This window comes from Nannobrachium achirus (assembly GCF_963921795.1).
Source record: "Nannobrachium achirus genome assembly, chromosome: 6".
NCBI classification, from domain to species: Eukaryota; Metazoa; Chordata; class Actinopteri; order Myctophiformes; family Myctophidae; genus Nannobrachium; species Nannobrachium achirus.
Window position 1 is genome coordinate 69244642 of NC_137815.1, and position 19475 is coordinate 69264116.

At 43.9% G+C, this 19475-nt stretch overlaps 1 protein-coding gene across 1 annotated transcript in view; it reads right to left on the reverse strand.

Moving 5' to 3' along the window:
• Positions 1-4718: 4718 nt before the first annotated feature.
• Positions 4719-19475, reverse strand: part of LOC308287262 (ras-related protein Rab-33B-like) — a gene marked incomplete at both ends in the record, with an annotated part of 40106 nt that continues 25349 nt past the window's right edge. Inside the window, 2 exons of the mRNA XM_080728378.1 lie at positions 4719-4940; positions 5632-5847. Coding sequence (XP_080584504.1) covers positions 4719-4940; positions 5632-5847 — 438 coding nt within the window. The remainder of the gene's footprint in view (positions 4941-5631; positions 5848-19475) is intronic.

A 19475-nucleotide genomic window follows, 5' to 3' on the forward strand; every position in this document is an offset into this window, starting at 1 on the left:
ATTATGTTATGTGTTTCTATTTCATTTTTCTTATTTTATTTCTTTAAGTTTCATTCATTTTCTGGTTTTCTAACCATTTTCATAGAGAGGCCTTCGGTAGGCCAACTATTGTTTGGGAAATGCTTATCTTGTTATGGTACACTTCCCCCCTCACAGGCCTGGAAGCTCACTAATGACCCTCTAATGAAACATTTTGTTAATTATTTATTTTAGGAATACTGATTCCAAATTATACAATCTTTAATTATGATATTCTGATTTAAATACCTTTGGACATATACAGTTCTTTTGACTCTCCTCTTTAAAACTTAAAGCTTTCGAAATGTTTTTGACTTCAATTGTTCAATTATTATGTTCTGTTTCAAATACCTTTAAAAAGTTTAACCCATGTCTTCTTCCCTTGTTGTTTATTTTCCTTTGACCCTTTAACACTTCAAATGCTATCTCAGGGGGGATTTGTTAAGATAATTGATTAAAATGTTCCTGTTATTATGATTAATACGGTATAGATATCATTTTCAGTGTTAAACGTCAATGCCATCAGAATGTTGGGACAAATAACTAATATACGATGAGATCTGTCCACTGCAGGTCATAATGACCAGGACACAGGATAACAAAATGCCAAACATACTATCTGGCCTTACGACTGGGGCCAACAACATGAAAACATCTGATATCTATTGTTATGTTCTACATTGTTATTTTCTATTGGCCAATCTATGCTGTGTACACTCAACTATATATGTGAAATTATTATGCTTTGTACTCAGAGAACCAACGATGGGTGTACTGTACTTGCTACAATTTGAACCCTGAACTATATTTTCAATAACTAACACAAAACGGAATTACGCTGGTGTGGACTATTTTCTTGTGTGGAGTACTTTATTATGGTTGGGGAAAACTGTTTATCCATATGGAATATGATTTCTATTTCGATTAGTAACATGGAGAAGAAAATGTAACATGGTTTCATATTGAATCACTACATTGAAGCCAATTAAAGCACCATGAAAGAATGGACCAAATTCCGTCTAATGACCTCATCGAACACTTTGTAAGCCGGCCATACTTGCCCGTACTTGTCCGGACCACGCAATCAGCCGCTCGTCTTTTCCCGTACTTTTATCATAAAAATGAAATTAATCATAATTTAAAGTTTTACTATGTAACTTTTTTTATAAAACAAATCTTAAAATTGTCCTAACTGTTAAATCGCTAAAGTTTTAGAACACCCACTCCGTTATTTTCAGCTTCTGAAGCCTTCTCTTTATATGTTTTCTATGAGCCGTGAGGGGGGGAGAATTTCGCGCCATGATTACGTAATCTGCATCATCTGTATACGTTGTGTATACGTTGCCCAATCACATCGCCGATCATGCACACATGGTACACTACCGGCCAATGCAGCGCATCTTGAAGTGGGGTCGCCATATTTGTAGTCGCCCGTGTGTCTCTTTACTCAAAAGGTAATTCTCGCCTACCAGGCAGGGTGAAATAGTCCGTTTCTCCGGAATGCCTGAACGCACAGGAACCAGGGACCCCTCTAAAGATAGCTCTCGGCGTTGTGGAGGCAGACGCGGGGGTGTGAAGGTACGAAAAACGGGCGAAAGACGCGAACGCGACCGCGGTTTGCTATATGGCTACTGACCACTAGTTGAGAATCTTACACAGTATAGCTTTAAAAAAGTCATCTGCAACGGAGAAACTGGGATCCACGGGCAGCCATTACGTGCCATTGCATTGTGTATGCAGCCAGTTGACCAGTGCGTCTCCTCATATTTTTCGATCAGACGAAAGGCGGAATCAAGGCTTCCGAATGAGTGGATTACATGGGATTAGATCGCTGTGCGTGCAACGAGGACTTAATGTACTTTCGAGCGCTGTTTTTGATCGCTGTTTTCCCCGTCTCCCTCCATGCAAATGACCGGAGGAAAACTGCCTTCAGCACCATCAAATCAGGTTGGCCGACCAAAAAATGTTGTTCATGCAGGGTTTGCTGGCTTGCACTGAGCGATCCGAGCGTGTTGTTATGATTTGGTGCTTTGCTTTTTTAAAACATGTTTATAAATAAATAGAAGATTCCACGGCAGTACCTCTGCACCCCTGTTTTTAAGGGGGTCCCTGCGGCTTTGAAAGGGTTAAACTGGCCTCCCTTGTTATGGACAATAACCCTTTTTTTAAAGAAAACCCTTTACAAACAAACAAATCCAAGGGAGTGGCCATGGGCGAGGTACTGGCCCCATCAGTAGAAAAGGAATGTTTGCTGAATCCTGATAAAATAAAAATAAAAACTTATCCTAAATAAAACACACAGATGATACTTTAGTTCTGATGGATGGCCTGATGAATACTCTGTAGGAATTCTATACAATTCCATGCAATTTTATAATCTGAAATTCACAATGGACCACAATATCTTATACATTTTTTTTTTACATTATGATTAGGATACATTCTATCTACAGGAAAGAAAGACAAGACAGACAGACCGTAACACTTTGCTATTGTCTTCCAATTACCACCCAAAAAGTTCGAGGCTCTTTTACCAGACCTGTAAGGGTCCATTCGGTTCCATTTGTACACTGTCAAGAGTTCCAGACCTGTAAGGCTCCATTTGGTTCCATTTGTACACTGTCAGAGTTACAGACCAGCCTTTGAGAACCAGGATGAAAATAATGTAAAATGGCATTAAGTTGAGTTTGTACAATAATATTACTGTGTTGTATACTATATGAACTGACAGTTCCTGTGTGATTGATCTATGAAGAAAACAGTCACGCTTATACATTAAATTCCTGCCGTCATAAATCTAATGCAGTTTGTTTAGCTGGTATGTGCTTCCTATAGGCTCGCATACTCAGACAGACAACAACTATTCCACAATGTCCAAATCTAGTCTAGAAATTTCAATTTCACGCCGATAGTCGAGAAAGGAAGCGGACACCTTTTTGTCATTGATTTCATTCACAGAGATATATTTTAAAATATATTTTTTCCATTTCTGATAAGCAGCATATGCTTAAATCAGGGGTCTTCAGCAGGGGGTCCGGGACCCCTGAGGGCTCCTTACGACAGGGGGTCCTCCAAATCTTCCAATCCTTTTTATATTAACAACTTGAACCCTAGTGTCCATATTCTGAGAACTGTAGCCAAAAATAACAGATCTACAAGCTCACAACGCCTCACACTGCGAGGCGTTGAAAAAGAGCAGACTAAACACAGAGTAAAAGGTCAAGTTCATTAGGTAATGACAGCTGAGGTGGTTAAATATCTGAAAACACAAATTGTCATGAATCCAAAATGATAAAAAATGCGCAAAAAAAAGACAAAGCGGAAGCGGGGAGGAGTCTTCACATCCACTTTATCAGCATCCCAAACTGCTAATAAAGTAGCCTATTACAGGTAAATCAATCATGCAAGGCTGGAGATGATTGCTCCAGATATTAATTCAAAGATTCGGGATCATTGCAACTTTACACAGCATTCTTCACAGACAGACAGACAGCGCAGACAGTTTGAGTTCATACCTGGAGTCGTTGTCTTCTGTCTTTCTCTGCTGTAGGCTACTCACTACTCAGGGATTGTGTATTCCATAAAGGATGAAACTGCGCTCGCTTTCCATATAATTATCCAAATATAATATGATATTGTTTTGGCAGGCTGCTACAGCATTGCAGGGCTGGTGGCCCTGCGCACATACAATACTTTGGATAGTGCAATGCAGACACATGTTCATACTCTTCTCGGACCTCGAAGAACTTTAAAGGTAGAAATGGCTTTTATTCTGTTTCTCTATAGTCTTGTTGCTTCGATGACGGCTGGTTTGTGCTGCGTGCATCACTTATTTGTTTTATTTTTTTAAGATTTGTTTTTGGGCTTTTGCCTTTATTGGATAGGACAGTAGACTGGCAGGAAATGGGGGAGAGAGGGAGTGACATGCAGCAAAGGTCGCCCGGATCGGGAATCGAACCGGCGACGCCGACAGGCATTGATGCCGAAATGGCAATGACTATATGGTATGCACCTGGTCCACTAGGCCACCAGGCGCCCGCATCACTTAGTTTTGACTTGAGTTGAGATATATTAAAAAAAAACATTTCAATATGATGGACGTCATGTAACATTTTGTCAACAATCTCTGCACCTTTGGAGTAATATAAAAGTTCACTTTGACACTCATTTCATGTCCATCGCTCTGTTCAACTCCTCTCCACTGCAAAAAGTGGCGGAGTCTTGCAATGCATCTCATGTCAGATTTATGATTAGCCGTAGGAATGCGTCGTGCGTATATTAACCTAGCAGATCTCCAAGGCTACAATGCGTTGCTTCCGCGCCACCTTGTAGGCTTGTAGATCAGGCTTCACTTCAGTATAGGAATGGGCCTGTACTTTGACATGCAAGAGAGTGAGAGACCAAAAGCAGCAGCTGTGACTGGCACTGTTTATTTCTGTGGTTTGATGAACTGGTCTGGGATGATTCCCGCTCCTGCCCACTCCTGTTGATTTTCATTCCCGTCACGTCCCGATCACGGCATTAATACAGATTTGACTCCTGTCCTGCGGGAATCCCACGGGACCCACGGGAATTCCTGTCAAATGTCATCCTTTAATAGCGTGATACAGGGTCTACCTGCTCAAAAAGTGTTTCTGTGGAACCCTCATACCCCCCCCCCCCCCCCCCCCCCTCCCCCCTCCCCTGGCTGTCTCTCAGTCTCAGCAGACGATGCAGTCCCTGCCCCGCCCCTTCTTGCCCTTCAGGCTGACGGTGGTGTCGGAAGGAGGCTTGCTCAACACCAGGGGGTTCTGGGACTTGATCATGCGAGCCACGGTCATGAAGATGGCATCGATGTCCGCTTGACTGGCGTTCTTGGCGGACGTCTCGAACAGCGGCATGGAGTGGTCGTTGGCAAACTGCTGCGCCAGATCCGTTTTCACCTGAAACATTAAAGACAGGCTTATTAACCAGATTTTACTCTTAAAGACATATTCCTGGTCATAATAGCAGGGTTGCCAACACTCCTGAATTTGGCAGGAGTCTCCTGAATTTTGACCGCATCTCCTGCGGTGCTTCTGAATTTCTCCTGAATATCTCCTGGATTTCGTAATCAAACTCCCCAAATTTACCAGAGCACTGGAAATTACATCTGCTATGTTAAAAAACAACAACAACAAAAAATCTGGGGGAGGACCCAGACCCCCCGCCTGAGGGGTGGGAGCAGCGCAAGCAATCATACATTATTATTACAGATGGGTCTTACATTGCTAAAGTAATCAAATCAATTTCTGTACTTTTGGCATTTTAATGGCTTAAACTGTACCCATCATTTTCCATGCTAGTAAAGTAAGCCTGATAAGCGTATCAAACACACAAACTTCAACAGAACACAGGAAATATACATCTACACTGTTAAAAAATACATGGGGAGGACTCACAGAGAGTGATTACTTCCAGGACCAGTGGTACGTTAGTGGAGCCTCGAAAATCAGGTAGAAACACAGAAAGACCCCGGCAGAAGCTACTGAATTAATTAATTACATACCTGGCAATCACGTCTTTAACCCTCTGTGTGTCGGCAGGTCACACAGAGGGAAAGTAATCAAATCAGTTCAGATCAGCACCCCCTACCTGAATCCTGTTCTTCATGTCACTCTTAAGGCCCACCAGGATGCCTGGCACCTTGGTGCCCCGCACGCTCTGAAAATCCCTGATCCGATAGGGCAGTCTGTGGAAGCTTCTCTCGTTGGTCATGTCATAGACGAACACCATAGCATGCATGAAGGGGTAGTAGCATTGCACCATGTGATGGAAGGGTTCACTTCCATGTATGTCCAATATAGCGAACTGAGGACACAGAGAGACAGATGTTTAGACACCTCACCGCTACTCACCAGTTAAGAGTGGGGTGGCTCAGAGTAGATGACAGAGTGCAGCAACTTGCAATGGGCCTGGTGTACAAGATACACTACACCACTAACATACCCATGTACTGTACCTGTCAAAATACTTTATAAAGGTTAAAGATTCATGAAACACAAAATCACTTTTTCTATCGATATTTATATATCAATGAGTCACTTGTGGGTGGCAATGATATGGTTCATTTTGTCCATAGGCTTGTGGATTCAGAGCTTTCTGCTGTCTCTGTAGCCATTTCTGTGCATTTCTAGCTTCTGGGTAGAAAATAAATATTTTGTGCCACTCATAAAATATTTGCTCTCTGCATTCCATTAGTTTGGCGTGAGGTGGCTTATCTAATTAATATTAATGTTTGTTTTATATAGATTTGTATTAAGGGGGAGGGGGGGGGGGGGGCGTGGTTTCACTGTAATGGGGGGGGGGGGGGGGGGGGCGTGGTTTCACTGTAATATCCAGAGAGAAACACCCGCAGTCGTCTTATTTGGAAACGCACATGAGTTCTGGGCAAACAGAGCCGACACCACCGTGTTTACATGCCGTGGTCCGTGAGAGAAAGCTGTTTGGCGGCTGCTGCTACGGCTAGCTTGGCTACATAGCTACATAGGTTGTAGATCTGCTATTTTTTGTGCATGTCGCACACTGCCACGACACACACACACACACACACACACACACACACACACACACACACACACACACACACACACACACACACACACACACACACACACACACACACACACACACACACACACACACACACTACACAGTCAGGAACATTGCACATTTTTACTGGTTATACAACATGGAGTTGCCGAATCTTTATACTTTTTACACCTCCAATGGCTGGTTTTAAATGTTGTTTCCGAAATGCAAACAGCAACAAGTGCGGAGTGTGGACAGGTTCTCTCTGATAGAACACAATGATATGCACATTACTCCGCCCCTTCCCCCCACAACAGCAGATAACCACACCTACATTTTAGATTTATTTTCCTGTTCTGAAATCTCATAAAACAAATAAAGAGGCAGCGTTTCCTGATCCTTTAAGGACGTCCACAATTACAACACCAGAGGCAGCGCCACAGATCACGTTCAACCCAGCGTCAACTCAAACAAAGGGTCAAACTTGTTCTTCTGCTATACAACCAAAGTGTGGAACGCCTTACTGAAGGCCTTAAAGGAGTGTGGTTCCCTGGGATCCATTAAAATCGCCCTGAAAAACCACTTACAGGCAGCAGCCGTTCGCAACTGGCAATAACAAACCTAGCCCAGTCTCCCCTGACTCTCTCTCTCTAGGTCGTCCTCAGACGAGCCCTCCATCGTTGTTTCCAGTCATCTCGGTTCTCCATACATCTGGCCAGCTCATTGGTGTTCTGTGTCCCTACGTCTTCCTTGAGTACGTCCACGTATGTTTTTGTGGGACGTCCTCGCGACCGGTGCCCATGTGTTGGCTCCCACAGTACCAATTTGCTGGCTGGAAGCTCCTGGTGTCTTTGGCAGTGTCCTGCTAGTCTCATTCTTCTGGTGGCAATTTTCTCGCTTACCCTTGGTATTCCCTCATACAGGCTCCTGTTGGTAACATGTGCACTCCTGTTGATGTTGAGTACTGCACGCAACATTCTAGTGTAGCACCCATCTAGAGACTTCTGCAGGGTTGGCTTCAGGGTCCAGCATTCACTGCCATAGAGGAGAACAGACTCCACTGTTGCAAAGAGGAAGCTAAGTTTGATTTGGCGGGGGAGGCTAGAGTTCCATACACCTCCATATACCTCCAAGCGAGTGCCTTCCTTACTTTAAGGTCTTTCTCAGTTGAGTCGACCCATGCGCCCAGGTACTTGAAGTCCTTGACTTCCTTCAACACAGCTCCTTCTGTTGTTGTCAGAGGTGAGTGATCAGGTAGGTTATAGGTGATAACCTCAGTTTTCTTAGCATTTAGCCTGAGACCAACTTTGGCACACTCTATCTCTACCCTGTTCAGGAGTTCTTGTGCTTGTTCCATGCTGTCGGAGAGCAGGCTGATGTCGTCCGCATAGTCCAGGTCTGTCAGAACTACTGCGGGATGCCGCCTTGACCTCCTTGGTGTTAGCGTGAAGCCAAGCTCTTGTTCTCGTCCACCTATGGCTTTCCTGAGCGCATAATCTAGAACTATGATGAAGAGGTAGGGGGCTAGGGTGTCTCCTTGCATTACACCAGCTCGGATGTCAAACACCTCACTGCTGCCATCTGGGGTCACGTTCAGTGTCTTGCGACCCTCCTCTGTTGGTTCACGCTCAAAGTTGAGTCGTGCTTCCTCCATCCTGCCTCGTGCTGCTACAACCTTCGGATGTCTGGACCGTGGTGGTGCTCTTACTCTGTTCAGCACTGGTACGCACAGTCTGGTCGCCTCCTCATTCGCTGTGATGAATCTCCCATATTCACGACTGGGCTCCTCTCCCCTATCAAGCTGCCGAAAGCGCTTCCTGACTTCCTCCGTGTACCTGGTTTGAAGGCCCGGATTGGTCGTGAATGCCTTCCAGTCATGCCGAATCTTGGGGCTTGGCTTGGGGACCCTGAGGCTCAGTCGCACCCTCATGGAGACCACACGGTGATCAGAGCCTACAGAGCTGAACGTGCTGTATGGCTCAGCGTTCAGGATGGAATTCCTCCACTTTTGCCTCACTAGGATATAGTCCAACTGATATAGCCTAGGTTGCTCCCCAGGCCGTGAGGCTCGGTCTCGGAAAGTCCATCTCTTCCCTGTTCTCTTCCGGAACATGGTGTTCGCTGCCAGGAGCTGGTGTTCCATGAGAAGGGCTGTGAGGTATGTGCCGTTGCGGTTGGTAGACTCATGGTATGGGAATGGTGCATCCTCCTGTCCAATCCTGGCGTTGAAGTCGCCAAGGATTGCCAGGAAGTTGTGCGCTGGGACACCTCGGACTGCTGTTGTGAGGTCCTCATAGAACTCCTCAACCTCCTCAGGTGATGCCATGTTAGTGGGCGAGTACACCACTATGACTGTTGTTACTGGGTTACCTGCGAACTCAGCCATGAGGATCCTTTCGGTGTGCTTGTGAACCCGTCGGAGGGCCCTGCGCGCCAGAGAACCCAGCATTAGTCCTACACCCCCTGTTGCAGCCTGGGCCCCGTTTCGCCACGCAGATGCAGTGATGAACGTTTGCGGTAAACTATCTGGTCGTCAGTGTGGACTCTTCTGTGTTCCTGGACTCCCAGGATCTCTACCCCCTGTTCTTCAGCACAATGTGCCAATTCCACCAGTCTAGCTTCTTCTCTCACTGTGCATGCGTTGAAGGTCCCCATTACAAATGGTCTCCGACAACGCATGAGTGCATTGGATGGGATGCTGTGGTCAGACAGAACCCTCCCTCGTTCCCGTGGGTTTGAGGCCCTGTCGTCATGATGTCCTCCGGAAGGGGGACCAGCACCACCATCCGCCGCGATGCTCCTGCGGACTCCCGCCGCTGGAAGTATAGGATTTGGGATGACTTTGTTCTTCATGGTTGGCTTTTCAATGCTAGTTAAGGACTGTGGGGTCGCAAATTCTCACAGTCCTGGTTTTTACCTCAGAGTGACCTTCTCCTAGGTGGGTTGCCTACCATGGCTAAGAGCCCCACCCGCCCCGACTGATAGCTCAGATTTGCCCGGATCTGAATGGTCCACATGCTGATGTTTTAACTCACTGAATGGTTCTAATTAAATACAAGTTCTAAAGTGTCGAAGTTTCACCTGAATCTCTCTCTGTTGAGTCCCATCAGCTGTGTGCTCCATGTTCCTTTCTGAGCCATGAGTGAGTGTGTCTGTCCACTGGCTCCCCTTATAAGCAATTTAACATGCATATTAGGGGGAGTGTCAAGTTGTGAGAACAGCCAATCAACTGAGGCAGATGTGAAAACAATGGAGTCCCAGCTCAAACCCCCACAGAAACCAAGCTCACTAAGTATTTCTAATTAAATATAAAGTAGTTCTAATTAAATACAATTCTAAATGTCAAAGTTTCACCTGAATCTCTCTCTGTTGAGTCCCATCAGCTGTGTGCTCCATGTTCCTTTCTGAACCATGAGACCCTTCTCTGTATTTACCTACTGTATATTTTTTTGCAGTTTTTTTTGTCTCTTTTATTTTATTTTCTCCTGATATATCTATTGCATAGTACTGTGTTCTATCCGTCTGTCATTCAATGTAAATAAGCCAAGTGCTTTCCTAGGATCTCCTTTTAGTTGACCTTGTACCAGTGAACTGTGCTGTCATGAAACTGTACCTTTTCCTATGCAAACTTCTTCTTCAATAAATCAATCAAAGACCTGACCAGCAGCATCCCACAGCTGGATCCGAGGACACAGAGACATTATGTGATGGTGCGTTCAAACCTGGATAGTTCAAGTGGCGCGATTACATACAAAGTGACTGAAAAGACGAGACGACCCGCATCCGAACGCGAACCAAAAAACTAAAACATTTCTGTATCTTCGCCCCCACTCCACCTTCGCTTCCCCCCCACTCCACCCATGGTGTTGTCCGAAGACACAGACATTTTTTGGGACTCCCTTTTGTCCGTGTTTCGCCTTGATTCTGACATGACTACATTGTTTTTCCAACACTGACCAGCGTGACCAAAGTGAAGCGATTGAAGCGGATCAGTGTATTTTTCGGCCATCCAGGATATTATTATATTCTGAACTTACAGTATAGGAGACCATGTTTTGGTTGTACTGTAAGTTCATGCTAGTGGATTACAGGTCATGGTGACTGTGGTTACCCTGACTACGAGATCATGTTTTGGTTATACAGTATCTCTGTCTTCTTGTTATGATAATGGGAAAGAATCAATGAGTCCCACAATCTTACTGTCATATACTGTACTCTTTATATACTGTATGTTAACTTCCATTTTGGGAAGAGAGAATGACCAAGCTGGCACTACTGGCTCACTGTTTGTCTTCCTTGTCTGCTCTCTCCAAAATACAACAATCTAAGATATAGTCCTTTGGCTCGTCTCTGTCTTATTTTGGTTATGGATTTATCCATATCCATATTTATTTAACTTAATTAATTTATTTAACATAGACTGTTTTCTGAATGAAAATTTAACACATATAAAACAGAATCCCGGATGCCCGAAAAATACACTGACCCAAGCGCCTAGAAACAAATTTATCTCTTCAGGTTTGAATGCACTATTAGATACTGTAAAATGGACCTGACCTGCAGTGTCCCACAGCAAGATCACAAGGTCTTCTCCCAGTGGGACGTGCATCGAGAAACTAGGAAGTCGTTCGAGAGGCATCCGTACTAGATCTGTAGCCTACTAACCCTAAAGCCCTTTGCACACAGGACAGTTGCGTTTCTTCCGTTTGCTGTGTGAGTAAAACGCATTGGATTTGGTGTGCAAGGCTGTGCGGAATCTGCGCTGCGGATCCCAAAAGGATTCATAAAAGGAGTGATGAGTTTTTCACCGCATGCGACAAGACGCACGAATCGAACTGGGTTCGATCAAGAAAAAAACGCACGGCCGCAGCCACTCGTCGCACGGCTAATTCGGATCCGGTGTGCATGAGGTCATAGAGAATAATAGTTTTCTTTTAAAAAAATGAAATTGTCCGTTTTATCCGTGCGGATAAACGCGCCTGTGTGCAAAGGGCTTAACTCAGAGGCAAATATTGTAGGCTACTTTTACTCCACTACAACTTTGAAAACAGTTGCTTTGCAGATTTAATTATTTATTATAAAGGCATACATTAACCACTTCAGCCCTATATTTAGGCCATTTGAAAATACAAGCTCACAATGCGTTGCGAATTAAACATGCTAATCCTATGTTTTCTGGGTCAAGGAATCTGATGAATGAATGATGGATGTAAAATGTTCTGGACCCCCACCCCCTTTCTGGGGGTTATCTATTTTGGGACCACCCAGAACAGTACGCCAACCAGTTAATGTCGGATTTTCATAATATTAGAGTTGTTTTGTAGGTTTTAAAACATCCTGAGTTCATTCATTAGACTTTTAAAGCAGCCAGAATAACCGTTCTGACTTTTGGTTGGGGTCTTTCCTCACCTGGGACCCCCTAGACAGACCCCTGAGCCTATCTCAGTAATCGCTTTGCTACTGCTCCAGAACAATGTTAAATTAGATAGAAGCATAAAAGTTATTGTAGCTGGGCTCTGAAAACAAAAATGAGTAGTAGCAAATACCAGGGGTCTTCCACAGGGGTCCGGGACCCCTGCTGGGTCCTCAGAGTTACTACAGGGGGCCCGCCAAATCTTTTTTTTTCACATTTGAAACTGAAACTTTGAATGTTTTTATGTATCCTGGGTTTATTGTGACCATAGGTTACAGTTTGCGATCGTAGGTCGCCGTTTACTATCAGAACTGTCACATCTTGACCGTATCTGTCTGTCTCTCTGTCTGGACAGGTAATGCTTTTTTGTTGATTGACTCTCACACTCTGACATCCCGCTCTGACATTACTGTGATGTCAGGGGAACCAAATCCCCTTTATGCCCATATATGGAGATCCCTGTGATGCCAGGGGAACCAAATCCCTTTTATAGACAACTAGGTAGTCATCCGGCAACAGCTCACAGCAGTTCAGATTAACAATCGGGTTCACAGGAGGGGAGGGCGCTAGCAAAGTGTGGTAGAACAGGGCAAGGGCAAGGGCCAGAACCAGAATTTGACATAATGAAGGTATTGCAACTTCTCATTTTGAGATTGCAGAACAATGTGTCCATTTATTGCACTGCACTCACACTGAAAACACAACACACACACACACACACACACACACACACACACACACACACACACACACACACACACACACACACACACACACACACACACACACACACACACACACACACACACCTCTTTGTTATTGTCACCCCAAAACCCTCACCCTATCCTCTTAAAGAGCCCATGGCCCAAAAAGATTCACTACAATGCAGTCATTTCAGACATGCAGGATCTATTGTCTTCATCATTGTCATCTTCAATGTCCAACCTAATAGTGTTGACACAGTCTCCACCATGGAGTGAAAGGCAGGTTATTAGAGCAGCTGCACTGTCCCTTGCAACCTGCTTTGCAGCCATATTTGATGAGCTCAAGTACTGCCTTTGGAGCAGGGAGGGCAAGACACCTGACTGGAACACTGTTTCTTTGTTTCATCAGGCTTCAAGTAGGCATTGACCCATGTCTTTTTGGAGATTTCAACAAATGCTCTTCCCCAGCCAGCACCAGAGAAAATGTGTAGGCCAAGGAACCCTTGACATTTGTGACATCCAATAACTTGAAATTGCTTGAATATATCTATTTCCATCGGTGGAGGACATCGGTGTCGGTTGACCAAACACATATGTCTTGCAAAGCACCATAATGATAGCAGCACAAATTATAAAATTTACGGCACAATTCAGCACAAATCCATGCAGCACTAAAGAATGACACCATTTTAATATATGTTTTCAACATATGGGGTGCCAACTTCACGGAGGTCATCAAATTTGGCTGCAAAGCAGGTAGCACTCCTCCCTCAGTGCAAATGCTATGGTGGAGACTGTCAACACAATTAGGGAGGACATGTACAGTATTGAATCTCTTTGGGCATAATTGACCATGAGCTCTTTAAGAGGGTTTTGGGGTGACGATTAACAAAGAGGTGTGTGTGTGTGTGTGTGTGTGTGTGTGTGTGTGTGTGTGTGTGTGTGTGTGTGTGTGTGTGTAGGTGTGTGTGTGTGTGTGTGTGTGTGTGTGTGTGTGTGTGTGTGTGTTGTGAGTGCAGTGCAATAAATGGACACATTAGTCTGCACACCCAAAGTGAGAAGTTGAAATACCTTAATCCCTGCAGTAACACCTGTCAACCATAACTGTCTAACACAAAAATGTTATAAATAATACTGAGAATACTAATACATCATCGAAGTACAATACATAAACCCAGGATACATAAAAACAAAGTTTCAAATGTAAAAAAGAAAATCCTTTCCCATCAAGATTTGGTGGGCCCCTTGTAGTAACTCTAAGGACCCCCCAGGGGTCCCGGAACCCCTGAGGAAGACCCCTGGTAATGTGCTTACTCATTTTTGTTTTCAGAGCCCAGCTACAACAACTTTTATGCTTCAATTATGATCTAATTTAACATTGTTCTGGAGCAGGAGCAGAGTGATTACCCCAACCAAAAGTCAGAATGGTTATTCTGGCTGCTTTAAAAGTCTAATGAATGAACTCAGGATGTTTTAAAACCTACAAAACTCTAATATTATGAAAATCCGACATTAACTGGCTGGCGTACTGTTCTGGGAGGTCCCAAAATAGATAACCCCCAAAAAGGGGGTGGGGGTCCAGAACATTTTACACCCATCATTTACTCAGTCGATTCCTTGACCCAGAAAACATAGGATTGGCATGTTTAATTAGGTTTCTAGGTTGTCTAGAAGCCAAGATAGCACAAATTGTGTATTTTATGTCGGCCATTTTGAACATCCAAAATGGCGGCTTTGCAGGTGTCTGTGCAAATGCAAACAAAGATTTTTGTATTCCCCATGCTCTGAAGATTCCAGAAATGTATAGTTTTACTAATCTCCAAAAAAATCCAACAAAAATACATAGTGGACCTATAATGACTATATCTCCGTTTTACTTATACAGCCTACATTAAAGGTCAAATGACATTCTGTTTTTACCAATCATAACAGTCTTTGCCCTGGTCCTAAAACATGTTTTAAAATGTTTGAACTTGAAAATCCACTCCATGGGGCCGTGCTCTCTCTCTCTTATGAGCCCTGTTTAGGTGTCATGAAAAAAGGGCTGTCACCTGAAATACTCTATATTCACCACCGGGGGAGCCTCTCTCTCCCACTCATTCTAACAAATATTAGTATAGTGCAGTAAGTACATGTACTTGAGTACAATTTTGAATATTTGTACTTTACTTGAGTATTTCCAATTTTCAATTCTTATACTTCTACTCCACTGCATCTCAGAGGCAAATGCACTTTATCTCTCCACTACAATCATTTGGATTTTGATTATTAATACAAATCAATCACTTCAGCCCTTGCGATTTTGGCTAAATGCCTCCGTTTAGAGAACCACCTATTGCTTGTGTTATAGAGTTTTACTGTCTGCTCGCCGTGCCCGTGTGTGTGTGGGGGAGGACAGGGCAGCGTGGAGTTTCATAGTCGGCTGCCTACAAGACGCACAGTGTCGGTAAAGGGCGGGAGGCTCCACGGAGCTCTACCCGGGTGCAGTGCGCTGCCCTCGGACACAGCAGACACAGAGTGTCGGTAATGAGGAGGGAGGCGCTGTCCACGGACCCAGCCAGGGCAGAAAATACATAGCCTTACATAGCGATTTTCATTATTTCACAAAAGCATAAACTGACTACTTGATATGAAGGCTATTGATGTAAATAAGATATCCGAATGGGTAAATATATTTTATAGGCCCGTATTTGTTATTAAAGGACAATTTATGTAGAGGTTCCTCATATAATCTTGGGCTGCGTGAGAGGGTGGAGGAGAGAGACAGCAGGAGACTGTCCATGACGTAACAGCCCGAGGGCAGTTGACTCACGCGTCAGAGCCTAATTATGCAGAAAATACAAGACCACACAGAAACGACTGCATGTTGAAATCTCAGTTTTTTTGGTGTAATTGAGGCCAGATAAGATTAAAAAAAACATAACAAATAGAAAAATGATTGTTTCATGTCATGTTCACTTTAAGTAGGCCTTTGATACCAAAACGTCATTACTCAATTACATTTTGAACATGGGACTTCATGGGACTATACAGTAAGCTTGAAATTTAAAAAAACACACACACACACACACACACACACACACACACACACACACACACACACACACACACACACACACACACACACACACACACACACACACGCACATATGCCCCAAAAGCCTGAGTGAGCTTGTAGATCGTCTATTTTCTTTAATGTGTTTTGAAATAAAAATGATAAAACAAATTAATGTAGGAAACAAAAATTAAGGGACCCACAAAAATGTGTCCACGACCGACAAATGGGTCCCGTCCCAGTTCTTGGTAACCAGTGGTACATAGCTGTTCTGCCCTGGGCTATAAACCGGTACTCATGCAGTTAACTACAATAACTCAACTGCAGTATATACAGTACAGGTATATCCCCACCGGGTGTTAACATGGGTGGATTGTTTAGCTGTGCAAGGCTAGCTCTGCCCCTCCCCCAATGGAATGTTGAGGTGAGTAAATAAAAATCAGTCAGACAGCAACAAATACATTATACAGGTCTCTTGTGCCCTCTGTTATTCCCATGTGTTACATTAGATCTCTATGATCGGTTTGACAGAAAGGCTCAGCTCTCGGTAAAGGACAACACACTCTGATAGTGAGTGAGTGAAAGAGTCAGTGTAGTATCTCAGGTTACTTGACACCTAGGTCAGCTAGCTAAAAACCATATCAATGCAATGCAAGGTGGCCTTTGAATAACCACGTGAATGCAGGCTGGACCCTGACACATTCCTATCGTGTGTTCTCCATAAAGAAAAAATAAATATAGCTGCAAGTAGCGATAAAGTGGCCAAGCCAGAAAAAGCAGGAAAGCAAAAAAGCAGCAAGGGAAAGCAGTGTTCTTCCGAGAACAGATCTCCGACCAGTCAGGTAGGTTTTTTTGGCCACCTGGTGGCTCTATAATAATCCAAAGTGAAAAGGGTGCCACACGTTCTTGGGCCTTTCACGGCAATCGGACGTTGCATTCGGGATTTGAGGCATTTTGTTCCAAAAATGTGTTTTGCAAAAGTTGACCCGCTGGTGGCGCTATAACAGGCCAATGTGAGAGAGTGGCATCTGTTCCTTGGCCTAGTGGGAATGTGTGTGCAAGATTTCACACACATAGCAGGCTGCGTTCATGATTTGAGACATTTTGTTCAAAAAGGAGCAATCCTGCAAATCTTGGAATTCAATGTTAGCCAATTAGATAGAATATGATATCGGACAAATCCGTCATGATTACATCACTGTAGAGATACTGTATAATGATTTGTGTGATTTTCGGATAACATCTGACAACACAGAGTAATATCGAAGAATGTGTTTTACATAGGCAGATGTGAAAAATGCAGGGCACAGGTTTAGTCCAGTAAAAATAAAGCTGAGGTTGGAAAAAATTGTGTTATTTATTTTTTCAACGGATTCTGACAGGAAATTAGGTCTACTAGCCAGGATAAAAAATCTACCATAATCTGCTCACTGCAAATACCCACAGTGGCCAAATCAAGTTGGGCTCCCATCGACTTTCTATACAGGAGGAAAATACCCAGAAAAAAATCTGCTTTAAGTAGGATGTGAGGGGTCTAACTAGGGTTTTGTCATGATGCTGAATCCATTGCAAGCATTTGTTTTGCACGAAAAACATTCATTGGCCCCAGAAAACGACCACAAAACTGATGAAAAGTGATGACTCATCACTTTTCATCACTAAACCATCATTTTCTGGGACCCTTTTTAGCCCAAGGAATGTAACACGGGAGGAGAAGGAGCGCACTGCGCGCACATCTTCCATCCAAACGACCACAACACAGAAATGTCAAACTTGGCTTTTCTTTCGAGGATTAGGATTTTTTTCTCTCTCTCTTTTCGCTCTCTTGCTGTTCCCTCTGAGGACAGGCGTGCATGAGTCAAACTCTTCACGTTGTTTTTGGGACGGCAGTAAGATGTCATCATGTGCGGTGCAGAACTCATGGTTAAAAAGAACAGATCTGCAAGCTATAGCATCCTGTTAGTTAGATCTGTTCTTTTTAAGCATGCGCCAACGCATATAAAGTATGGCTCACACGCATATGCTACATTCAACATTTGGGAGTATGCATTGTTTTTTATTTGATTTATTTTTTAAGGTTATTATATTCATTTAGCTTCACATATCCAACCTGATAAAGGATAGGAAATATCCTTATGGACCCGTTGCTTGTAAAGAAAGAAAGAGAGAAACAGAAAGAGATTATTTGATGTGGAAACGGTGACGCTTATGTTGTTATTTGGCCACGCGTTCGTGGGCGGCTATTTATTGTTAAATGAATCAAGTAGGCTTTACGCTTTATAGCCTATTTTTTTGAGAGAAAGAGCGAGTGTGAGAGAGAGATTCCTCCGTCCATCCATCACTAATTGCTGCCTGGAATGCGTGACTTTCGCTTCTTAAAAAAAAAGGCCTATAGGAAGCGGCTGTGATTAAAATCACATAAATTAATTGGAATTTGGAATGTGCTGGTAGTGTTTCGCCTCCTGTATACCACGTGTCATTTGTTTACATATTTGGTTCTTTTAACAAAAGTCCCGTGTGAACGCTAACCAGACCAAATTCAAAATGCAACAATGTAAACATTTGGTCCCTGATCCGGACCTTCTAGGCAGAGTGACGGACTTGGGGTGAGAACGCGTTCTTAGTAGCCTATGAGAGCGGAGACACACACGCGTTCGTGGGGGCACACACACACACACACACACACACACACACACACACACACACACACACACACACACACACACACACACACACACACACACACACACGTTCGTGGGCACACACACACACACACACACACACACACACACACACACACACACACACACACACACAGGAGAGAAAGAGGAGGAGAGGCGGCTGACTGAGGATGCCACGACGCATGCAGCATGTGATGTTTAAGATGTTAATCTTGGTCACACTCACACATAGGTTTGAGTGATTACGTCTTTGTTTGATGTGAAAGCATGATGGATAAAGACCTGGATGTTACCTCATTACTTGTGTGATCCAGGTTGAATCCAGTCAATTTGAAGAAATAATAATCCAGCGTTTACTTTGAGGTGAGGACAATAAGAAAGCACAGGCCTACGTTTTCATTCACAATTAACTTCTTGTCTGAAGATCCATTCTATAGCCTATTGTGTCATTTTATAGCCTAGTTTAAACTATAGGGAGCTGCTTGACTCTTTTCAGACCAGCGCAGACTGGAGTGAGAGCTTAATTGAAATGACCTGTCACCAGTGTTGGGACTAACGCGTTACAAAGTAATTAGTTACTGTAACGCAGTTATTTTTTTCAGTAACACATACTCTAAGTGTTCTTTTTTCAAATCAGTAACTCAGTTACCGTTACACATGCTGCGTTCCTCCGTTACTTTTGCGTTATTTATGCAAGCGGAGCTGAATCTTCCTGTCAGTCACAAGCAGGCAGAGGGGGGGCAGAGTTTGTGTGGGGCGGATTCACACTGCAATCCGTTTGATTAGAACTGATTCTGAAAACGGTTGCTGGTTCACGCTGGCCAGCATTCACATTGGCAGACCTTCTGGCCTCCATGGAGACCACTAGCACTATACATCCCGGTCCTACAGGTGGCGGTATGCACATAGTGCCTCGCTGGTGAATACAGACGTCATCAACTATGCAACATTGCTGATGGTGGTCGCCAATAAATTCAGGCACGAAAGTTGGTGTAACAATTCAATGACGCGCGACAGTGCAGTGTGGAACAGTGTAGCAGTGGTCTTGGGTCTCG